This window comes from Ilyonectria robusta (genome assembly GCF_021365365.1).
Source record: "Ilyonectria robusta strain PMI_751 chromosome Unknown BGZ61scaffold_33, whole genome shotgun sequence".
Taxonomy (NCBI): domain Eukaryota; kingdom Fungi; phylum Ascomycota; class Sordariomycetes; order Hypocreales; family Nectriaceae; genus Ilyonectria; species Ilyonectria robusta.
In genome coordinates this window covers 357,092-367,767 of record NW_025764467.1, presented here as the reverse complement: position 1 = coordinate 367,767, position 10,676 = coordinate 357,092, and the positions used below count along the sequence as shown (strand labels likewise).

The 10,676-nt window shown below is 50.9% G+C and overlaps 5 protein-coding genes across 5 annotated transcripts; 2 read left to right on the top strand and 3 right to left on the bottom strand.

The window, feature by feature from the left end:
- Positions 1-123: 123 nt before the first annotated feature.
- On the top strand, positions 124-1,197 carry BGZ61DRAFT_562506 (uncharacterized protein; the record flags this gene model as incomplete). The annotated part of the gene is made up of 1 exon (XM_046255856.1): positions 124-1,197. The coding sequence occupies one exon, from the start codon at positions 124-126 to the stop codon at positions 1,195-1,197; it is 1,074 nt and encodes a 357-aa protein (XP_046096765.1).
- Positions 1,198-1,699: 502 nt separating this feature from the next.
- BGZ61DRAFT_368060 (uncharacterized protein) lies at positions 1,700-2,414 on the top strand (the record flags this gene model as incomplete). The annotated part of the gene is made up of 2 exons (XM_046241855.1): positions 1,700-2,067; positions 2,123-2,414. 2 exons carry the CDS (start codon positions 1,700-1,702, stop codon positions 2,412-2,414), a joined length of 660 nt encoding a protein of 219 aa, XP_046096764.1.
- Positions 2,159-4,504, bottom strand: BGZ61DRAFT_562502 (amidase signature domain-containing protein; the record flags this gene model as incomplete). Its single annotated transcript, XM_046255855.1, has 7 exons — positions 2,159-2,659; positions 2,715-3,099; positions 3,146-3,295; positions 3,340-3,647; positions 3,704-3,974; positions 4,053-4,193; positions 4,247-4,504. 7 exons carry the CDS (start codon positions 4,502-4,504, stop codon positions 2,532-2,534), a joined length of 1,641 nt encoding a protein of 546 aa, XP_046096763.1. The 3' UTR covers positions 2,159-2,531.
- Positions 4,505-5,051: 547 nt separating this feature from the next.
- BGZ61DRAFT_367791 (amidase signature domain-containing protein) lies at positions 5,052-6,946 on the bottom strand (the record flags this gene model as incomplete). Its single annotated transcript, XM_046241824.1, has 5 exons — positions 5,052-5,786; positions 5,839-5,900; positions 5,974-6,284; positions 6,340-6,774; positions 6,822-6,946. Coding segments are annotated over 5 exons (1,668 nt in total), but the record flags the coding sequence as incomplete, so codon positions are not given.
- Positions 6,947-8,723: 1,777 nt separating this feature from the next.
- On the bottom strand, positions 8,724-9,818 carry BGZ61DRAFT_321567 (uncharacterized protein; the record flags this gene model as incomplete). The annotated part of the gene is made up of 2 exons (XM_046238944.1): positions 8,724-9,039; positions 9,091-9,818. Coding segments are annotated over 2 exons (1,044 nt in total), but the record flags the coding sequence as incomplete, so codon positions are not given.
- Between the last annotated feature and the right edge of the window lie 858 nt (positions 9,819-10,676).

Below are 10,676 nucleotides of genomic sequence, written 5' to 3'. Positions count from 1 at the left end.
TACCAGGCTTGTTCCCGCAGAAGAAAGCATTTTCAGATCATCTCGCAACTCACACTTCATTGAACACTTCTTGCTACTCATACTTCTACCCACACCAGAACTTCCAGTTCCACGCCCGAAAAAATGAAGACATTCGCAGCTCTCGGCCTCCTCTTGCTCTCAGGCTCTAGAGCCGCAACCATCAACCCACGGGAGTACCGACCCAACGAGCACCTGATGCTCGTGGACTGCGGCATTGGAGTCCTCCCTAATGGTGCCTCAACTTCGCGAGAAATGGCATACTATTCTGGATCGTACAACCCAGGCGGCGGCAACACCAAGTGGGTTCAACCCGACATGATTGCGAATGTGCCTTGGGACGGCTCATACCCATGGAGACGAAGTGGTGTTGCCACCAAGTTTCCCAACGGCGACACTTTCCAAGTTTGGATCAACCCGGATATCAAAGACTGGGCCGAATCCAAAAGCTACGCAGGCGACGCCAAACACACGTACGGAAACGACTTCAAGTGCTGGGCTGAGCATGGCAAGCCGGCATTCCAGCTGGCGGACGGAAAGACTTGTACCAGCGCCTACATTTGCTTCCACCCAGATACGCCATCGCCACCCCCTCCGATAAATTGGAAAGCGAAGACCGACTATGCCATGTCCAAGAAAGACATCAACGTGCGCATTCAGGGCACCAACGCTGAGATCGAAGCTTGGAAACCTCAAAATGTATTCCGCCACATCTACGAGGATGATGAGGGCATTCAGTGCAAAGGGGCGTCTTACGGCATTGGCAGCGATTGTAGTATCAGGTTCGACGACTGCTTCTTCTCGGCGCGCGACAACGTCGATGGCATGAAACGAACCCTGATCGACGCCGTGGGACCCGCCGTTGAGGCGACAAGAGTGACGAAGAAGGGCCACTACAACGGGAAGTGCCCGCCTGGTGGTGGTCCTTGTGAGCCCGGTTACGACTTCGAGTACGGCCAGTACACGTACCCACAGACTGGTTCGGTCTTGGTGAGTGTCTATCCTGAGGGCAAAGAGGACAAAGCGGCTACCCAGGCGAGGATCCATTGGACTATTTCGTGTGCGAATCAAGGGTTCTGTGGGTCGTTCTGTGACAAAAATCTCCAAGCTATTGTTGCTGTTGCAGGTTCATTTGCAGGCGTCCCTGAGGTCGGGAGTTTTATCTGTGCATTTTGTTGATGAGGAAAGTTGGGTCTGTTCGATAAATCAGGTTGATCGGGTGTAGACAGTGTTTTGAACAGTCGACTGATAGAAGGAAGGAAGGATGCGCTGGGCCAGGAAAATTGACATAGATTACCTATAGAAGTTGACGTGTACCTAGATGAGGAACTGGTACTTAGCTTAGAGTGGTTTCGCTTCAACAAACATGTATTCTTTCGCTACTACAATTCTCCTTACAGACTCTGTGCTTCGCCCCGCTGCATAAATAACCTTCATTGTCATTCAAGAGCAGTGTAATTAAGAAGTCAACAGCTCTAAACCGCCACCGATTTATCCATAAACACCAATGTGTGTTAATCCTGGCCTGAAGTGCAAGGCTCGGAGCGATCACGTGATTACGTGTCAGAGAACAATTGAGACTATGATGCAATGTCGACTGTTACGACGCGTACATGAACGCGTACGAATGTGATCCAGAAACACCAAGAACTCTCAGCAACGATCTTGTGATTGTCCAAGAATGGCACCGACACGCAACTTGAGATCCAAGTCCAAGCCAGAGCTCAAGCAAACCACTCTTTCCCAGACCTCCTTCAAGCGCAGCGCAGCTCCATCATCAGCCAATGCCGCAGCCAATCTAGCAACACAGAGAGGAGCAAAGGTCAATAAAACCCCAAAGTCACCAGCCACGTCAACTTTATCCGTCGCTGCGACAGAACGCGTTCAAACCGATGTCCTGTTGTCAATCTACCCCGTTCACCTAGCCGACATTGTCGCCCAGCGCAAGAACTATGAGTACAGAAACTACCGCCTACGCGACGGAGTAGAACGCTTGTGGCTGTACGAGACTGGAGGGAGTCAGAAAACCAAGGGATGTGCAGCAATCACGTAAAAACCACCCGAGACAGATCTTGAAACAGTTGTGGAGGGCTAACTCTCGCAGACACATTGCCACGATTCCTTCCAACATTCGACGCACCCCGGGCACTGTACCGGAAGAGCCGGTTGGTATTGGAAACGCTGACTTCAATGCCGGTCTCATGTCGTGCAAGTTTGGATACGAAATTATGGAGCTGTACGAACTTGTCCAGCCCATCACGCTGGACGAAATGAAGACGACATGGGGAATGGGCGGAGCTCCCATGGGACGGTCCTATGTAAAGCAGGATATGTGGCAAGATCGATGGGGAGAAGATGAGGAGAGCCGACAGGTCAAAGTAAGACGCGTTTTCTGAAATTACTATAGTCGTCCCAAATACGTCGTGGGCTGTTTGGAACAGGCAAGGCAAAAGTATCAAGTCAAGGCCACCAAGCCAACTGGTTGCTGCAAAGTGGCTTTGTCGTTCGTCGGCTTAAGATGCTACCTCGTTCCCAAGCAACTTGCCAATCTCTTCCGCAATAGCCATAACCCTCTCTTCTGTCAACCGTCGTCCAATGATCTGTACGGCTGCTGGTGCGCCGTGGTACGCCTCCGGATCATCTATATGAACCATAATTAGCTCCTGTACCAAACAAATAAGATGGAATCAACCCACATTCGGCTTGCACCAGGCTGTCCATCTTTGTCAACGGTTTGAACCCTGCATTCTCAACATCGATGGTCTTGTCGGCAAATAAGACGGGCAAAACAACACTCGTAAAGTCCAGAAGATTGATCGCACTTGCATATCCGTAATACTTGAACCGGTCGTGTCTCACGGCAGCTGTAGGCGTGATCGGAGCAATGATGGCATCCAATTCAGTGCCATGTTTCTTCTCAAATGCCTGAATAGCAGACAGGTACTGGCACTGGTATTTCCATTTCTCGAGGTGCGCGTCCCAGAGCTCGTTCATGTCGATCTTAGGTAACGATGGATTGATCAAATCAGAGAAATTAGGAATTGCTAGCTCTCCAGAAGACTTGAGGGTATTGAAGACATCCTAAAACGTCAGTATTTGTAGTGCTGGAGATATCACGACCACTGACAGTTCCTCCATCAGAGGCGTAAACCTTGTTGATGAGGTCTACAGCATACGGATGCTTGTAGGGTTCCCAAGGGAGGACCGAATGTCCAGCCTTCTGCATCTTTTCGACGACCGTCTCGACCGCACGAATGATAGGCGGGTGTGGAAGGACCTACTAGATCAGTACGATTCAATACACAAGGATGTAGGACCAACATTTCCATCACAGGTGTAAAACCCTAGAGTCAGACCACCAGATGCGATTTTAGACTTGACTGCATCCTCCTCACCTTGCCTCCACGGCATCGGGATGACCTTTGAGTCATGAAGCCACGGCTGCTGTTCCAAAACTGAAGTCATGAATAGTCGCATGTCTGCTACCGAATGGCAAAGCGGCCCACACACGCTGTGAACGGTTTCCTGCCCTTCCATACTGTTGGCCATCTTGGCATATGGAAGGCGACCATGGCTGGGTCGCAAGCCATACAGGAAGTTGAACGCCGAAGGAACTCGAATGGAGCCGCCTTTTTTGTTAACCCTTACATTAAAGCAACCACCCTATTTGAGTGTCTGAACTCACCAATATCGGTACCGACACCAATGATGCCGCCACGGAAACCGACCATGGCACCCTCACCACCTGAGCTCCCTCCGCATGACCAGTTTTTGTTTCGAGGGTTCACTGTTCGACCAATGATGTTGTTGAGGGTTTCACAAACCATCAAGCTTTGCGGAACGCTAGTCTTGACGTAGAATACTGCTCCAGCCTGATGAAGTAGAGTGACGAGAACGGATTCGTCCGTTTCATACTTGCCAATCCAAGCGACGTATCCCATGGTTGTTTCAAGGCCCTACAGGGAGCTATTAGCATGCTTCAGTCGGTAATTTCGTGACCCTGAATGGCATTTTCTTGGTGAACTTGGTTATACCTTGATGCGAAACTGGTCCTTTAGTGAGATGGGCAGGCCATGTAGAGGCCCCACCGTCTTCTTGTTTTGAACATAATACTCGTCAAGCTCCTTCGCCCGTGCGAGAGCCATTTCAGGGAAGAACTCCAGAGCGCAATTAACCTACACGATACTTAGTATAATCCGCATTCACTCAGCATTCACAGGGTTCATACTAACTGATGCGCCAGGGCAGCTCTCTTGCAAAAAGCTGCAGTCACTGCAACTGATGTGAGATCGCCTGCAGCTATTCTCTTCACAATATCCGTAGCTGATGACTCGGTGATGGCCAGCTCATCAGCAGACAAAATACCGCTCTCTTTGGCACATGACATCACAGAGACCCCGGATTGCGACGTTTCGATTCGCCATTCAGTCGGGATGCTTGCATCGATGCGGGTCTTCTTTTCTGCTGCACGTGTCTCCCACTCCATTTTGCCGCTGTTTAAAGGTCGCAGGCGATAAATACAGTTGAATAGATATGAGTCAAAGACTAGCACTGCCCTTAACAGAGTGAGGGGAATGATGAGAATGATCCGACACCAGTACCTCCAGAAGCGGGGTTTCGTTCTATTTTATACGGCACTTCTTATCTCTGATGTGTTGCGGGGTTAACATACGCTGACGTCGGTGTATTGCTTATCAATCGCCTGTATGACTTGAGCCTCGCCGTACCCATCTTGGCGTTCCTTTGCTTGACAGTGTTCGCTGTTAGGCCAACTAATGGAAGTGAAAAACACCTTTGCCATGCACATATGGTATTTGTGTGTTGCAACATGATCTATATCTTACTTCGGGTGGGACAGGATCGAATCTAGACAGGTCTCCTAGCTAGCACTAAGCAAATGGTCCTCCTAAACAGCTAGACAGTTACGGGCTTACATCTCGACGCGTCCAAATCGGAAGGAATCATAGCTTGTAATAGATGTTTCGTTATCAACTCTGAAACCCCAGCACCATGTCACGACTAGATATTATAGCTTAAGCCTCTTCGCAACCATAATGGTCCAAAGAGTCTTCCGTACACGCATATCCAGGCCACAGAGTCTCCCAGCGTCCCTTGGCTGTCTTGTAGTTGTAAAACTTCGGCTTAGCGTTCCAACGGAATAGGTCTTCCATAGCCGAGGCCACCCTTATGAGCTTGGGCTCGGAGTATTTTCGTCCGTAGACACAGATTCCACAGGGAAGACTGTATCCGCTCTGTCCGATGGGTACTGAGGCGATGGGGTAGCCTGCGTAGGAAGGAATTGAGGAACAGGCGTTGTCAAAGCCACCAGACGGATCGTTGGGAACCAGGAGCCCGTCCAGCTCGACCACGGTGCCATTTTTCAGCACATAGGCGTGGCCTCCATCAATTGCCTCGCGGGCAGTGCGGCGCCCCCAGCCGAATGCCTTCCAGAACTTATCGCCCATTGTCCCATTGGTGGCGATGGCGTTGTCGTAGAAGTCCTGTCCTGAAATAGTATTATACCACCAAGTGCCATTGCCCAACGACCCTGTGGTTGCGTTGTGGGCGTCGTTCCAGGCGGCCATCTCAGTTAGACTAGACATGCCACGGCGCTTATCACCCTTGGGGAAAGTCCAGTTTCGAAGCCACTCGCCGTATCCAACTGCAAGGAGAGTATTGTAGGCTTCCAGCTGGCCGTACTCTGCGGCAACATCCGAAGGCTGGCCAAACCCATAGCGGCTGGCGATGTTTTGAATACCTGGGATGTACTAGATTGGGTCAGTAAAATCTCAAAGTGTACACTGTTATCGATGAACGTACTGTGATGTTGTAGATCTCTGCTCCAGCTGCTTTCAGCTCCCTCACTCGCTTCTCATACTGCTCTCGCTGGCCAGGAGAGTTGATGGACTAATCCATTGGTAAGCAATTTGTCTTCGGGACAGTTCATTCCACAACTTACGCTAATCGTTGACCAGTACGGGTTCCATGGCAGACCCAGCTTCATCCCCCGCAGGGCATCCTTACCCACAACCTCGGCGCTGTAGCCAGCCTTGGGATAATAGCTAAGTGCGTCAAAAGTGGAATTGTCAAAGCGATCTGCGCCCGCCATAATGTCGAATAAAATAGCGACATCCTTCATCGAGCGAGCAACGGGTCCCGGGGTATCGTGATAGAAGCTGCCCGGGACAATGCCATGTCTCGAGATCAAACCCGGGGTCGATTTGAGAGTATAAAGACCCAATAGGGCAGCTGGGTGCACAAGAGAGCTGTTTACTTGTCAGTGAAGCATTAATACCTGGGCTGGATCTAAACACAACATACCCATGAGTCTCAGAGCCCAGGGCAACAGCCACCTGATTGCTTCGGACAGCAACGACAGATCCTCCACTGCTACCTGAGGTAGGCTGAGTCAGATTGAAAGGGTTCCTTGTCTGTCCAACTCTGGTCGAGTATCCATCCGAGAAATTCGACAGAGCGCGATGATCTGCAGCCTCGGACAAAGCCGCATGGCCCAGCAGGACACCACCAGCTGCACGGATCTTAGCCACCACGGTCGCCTCAGATGAGTACCTTCCACCAAGCAAGACTAATCCTCCCTCGCTGGTGTTGTGCTTGTCATCGGTGTAGATGTTGTCCTTGACCATGAACGGAATTCCGTGCATTGGCCCTCGGATGCCATGCTTTGCCCTCTCCTTGTCGAGGGCAGAGGCAATGGTAAGAGCGTCAGGGTTGACCTCGCTGACTGAACGGAGGTAGCTGTACTAGTTAGTTCCCCTTTGCTCAGTATTTATGTGGCAACTGACCCATTTGTTTGCTCAATCCGGGCAACGTAGCATTTGACTAAGTCTTTGCTAGTAAGATCCCCAAGCATCATCCATCGCTGGAGTTCATCAATGGTGGCATCCTCAATGTCGATGCCCTTGCAGAGTGGCACTATGATATGTCAGTCATGAGGCCACCATGTGGTTTCGTAGACTAACAAGGGAACGGAGAGACGTCATTGCTGCTTTTAGCGACAGCTGAGGTAATGAGGCCCGCAGTCAACGCAATTGAAACTGGACGCATGGCTGCTGATGGAACGGAAGTCCCGGGTGTGCCAGTGCAAATGCAGGCCTGTCAGGATTATCCTCGCAGGTGTGTTAAAATGGAAGAAATTCATCCCACTTAAATAGCATTACCATTCGTATCTAATCTCCATGACTTCTAATTTCCATTACATCACACCTTATTTTTGTCCTAATTGTACCGCGAGTCATTGATTGAGTACGCAAGACCCAGGGACCTGGTATCTGGGAATATTCCTGGGGAGGTGTGGAAAGTCCATGAAGCTCCGCCGCTAACCTGATCTTTCAGTTGGCCGCCACTAAAAGACTCGGCACTGAGATCGGCCAACTAATGCTTATCGAGCACTATCAAATGTTGTACAAGTTATTTCCTTCCGGAGCGTACGGATGTCACCTGTCCATTCCCGTTTTGCTTTCGGTGTTTGGTGTCCATGCTTACCATTACTTAATTGATAATTAAGCAGAGAGGCTTTCAGTGCGCTCAAATTCGAAACCCTTTTTCCATCAGGTATTTTGGAAGAAGACGGCCAGTTGATAGAGGAACATTCGCGCCTTTAACTGCCAAAAGAAGAAGTGGAGAGCGCCCCGTCAATAAGGACCGCAATGTTATTACTTAAAGCGTCAGGAGCGCGAATCCAAAAGTTGGATAAGGCGGTGACCGATAGATCATCTTCTCATGATTGGGTAGTTTAGCATTTTGCACATGGATTGAAGCCATCCCACGTGTTCGCGATAAGCTCATCCACCTTAGGTTGGAGGACATTCCATGAGTGTCACTAGTCACCCAATCGGAGACTATATAGAGATAAGACCTTCACTTCGAAATACCCGACGATGATCCGATAGAACAGAAAACCAACATCGAACGAGGAACCACTTGTATTTGCCCTGGTGTTTTGTTAAGCGAGAAATAGCGACATGGCACGGAGCTAAGGCGGGTATAAGTGAAGCTACTGTAGCCGACGTGATGGGTCATGACTAGCGGCAAAGGTGTGCGTGAAAGATCAAGTCAAGCTAGATCCAATATTGGATAGGGATTTGGGCAGCTCCAGGCAATGGACTGATCAAACAATTATGCATTAGGTGATTATATCCAAACCAGTCTGCGACCTTTCCGCCAACGTCTCGTCTGCAGATATTACCCGGGCAGTTCAACCGGCTTGTATTGTCGATCTCCCTGAAGCTCAATTGGATCAAGGGGAATAATATCTGAGTCCGTGACGGCTGGCGAACGGGATTCGGAGTGGAGCTCTTGCTTGGGGCTACTTGGCGCCAGCTCTTGCGGCGCGGAATACGCCACCGTTTGTTTCTGTTTCCGGCGCCAGAGAAAGTAACCGACTCCGATCAAGGCAAGGACTGCGACACCTCCGACTGTGCCGCCTGCTATCGCTCCGACGGGGGTGGAGGAGGAGGAGGAGGAAGAGGATGAAGTCGAAGACGGGGAAGCGGACGATGATGTCGAATCTGAACCCGTCGATACTGTAGCTACTCTCCACGTTAGCGGATATAAATCCCAAGGTCGAAGCCATTCTTACCGTTTCCAAACAGTTCTTCCACCGCATCACTACTCCAGCCGACCGAGGCAAGTCCCCTGAGATACCATTAGCGCTTATAATCAGTAGCACGCCCAGGTCATTCGTACCCTCCACTGTACCAGTTCGTGATGGTATCTGGTGAACCATACGCGTCTGCATCCGCGTCATACTTGTCACTCCATTCCCAGGTATTGAGGTCGAAAATTCCCAGCGCTTGAGCCCATGGGTCGGGTACAGTCCAGTCCCACTCTCCGGTCAAGCCGCCTGATACAAGCATCTGGCTCTTCCCCACGAGCGCACAAGCATGGCGCAACCGAGAAGGCGAGGTGACGTCGAGACTAAACCATTGGAAGCCAGGGATTGACAGGACGGAGACATCGCTAAGAGTACCCGTTGCGCGGTCTAACCCCCCATAGACATATCTTGTCGAACACGTTAGATCCTGCACGGCAGAGCGATGAACAACAACTTACATGTCATATGTGCCGTTTCCCTCCACACCCACGGCACAGAACAACTCGCGGCCCCTCGGGACATCTCCACTAGCCTCTTGCCAATACCACTGGTTTTGGACGGGGTCATAGAACGTAATATTGGCGAAGTCGGTGAAATCTGCGTCGACCCTCGCAGCCGATGCTCGCGGTGTGGTTTGGCCACCGATAACAAAGACGAGAGAGTTCGTTGTAAACCCGGGTACACAAAGTGCCTCGCCCGAGATCCATGTGCCGTATGGAGGATTCAACGGCACAGTCGATTCGTTGGCCCAGGTCCGGTCGGTCATGTTGTATGTCAGGACTCCAGGGAGTGGCATTCGATCAGGAAACACCGTCTCGCTGAATCTCGCATCTGATGCGCCGCTTCCATAACCACCAACATAGACGCCCATGTCATCACAAACTGTCCCTGCTCCACTCGCGCCACTGTATATATCCGAGAAGAAGTCGTCATTTGCCGCAGACTTTTTAGCCCATGAGCCCTGGCCGTCGTCATCCAATTGGATTGCCCAGAGAGCAATATCGTCGCCCAGGTCTGTGTTTCCATACGGACCGTCGCCTCCCCATCGATACAGTGTGTCGGACTCGGCTCCGGCCCAGAGTCTTAGGTTATTGGCGGGCAGAGGCTCATCCTTTTCGATCTCGGTAAATGTGACGGTAGCGTTGGTCCACGATGTATTCAAGGGTATCGAAAGGGTGTTATTCACTGTGTCTAGGTCAGTGTCTAGAACTGTAGTTGGCCGTTGATAGAACTGTACGCCAGTATGAATCGGCCGCCAAGGTGTCGTCTGTCTCGTTGTAAATAGATATCTCTCCTCCCTCAATATAGAGGCGATCATTCAGCACAGCGACTAGAAGCACATCAGCATTGGAATCGTCGCCTGCGGTTGCATACCATGACTCACTTGCGTGCAGCGCTCGTCTCCGATAAGTAGCGGTCGAAGTTGAGCGACCCTCCAGCTTTCCAGGCAATTCCGCATGGCTCAAAACGAGCGAAACCAGCGTTGAAAGGGCCGCTGTTACCTGAATCGACCCCATCGTGAATATTATTCAAGTGCAGGAGCACCGCAGAGCCCAGGAGGAAAAGAAGAGGGAACTGCAATAATATTAGAGTGGGAAGGGGCTATGTCGATCAAATTTGAAGCAGCGTAGCAAGGAACCATCAACATCAAGCATTATTGGCTGTGCAACGTCGCAACGTGCCACTTCCACGGTCCCGGTCTGCATCGGAGTTCAATGGAATTGGGGGCGGTTATTATTGACGCCAGCCAATTACATCTGAGAGGGTGCATTTAGACCCAGTTCATCATGACGCGTACAGGTGAGATTCTCATGAAGGATTCGAATCGTGCAACTCGCCTAGTGCTTCGACCGGGAGCCCCTGTTGTTCCAAAACTTGCCAACACCAAACTGGGAATGCCCTACACATCGCTCCACTGAGAGCGTTCGTTTTTGTCCTAGCGCTGCGAAAGCTGGAAAGATCCGTTGGCTTTCGGACTCGGAGTGATCAAGTTCCCGGGCATCGCTGTGATCCAGGTTTTCGCATATGACGTCCAGAGTGCGTT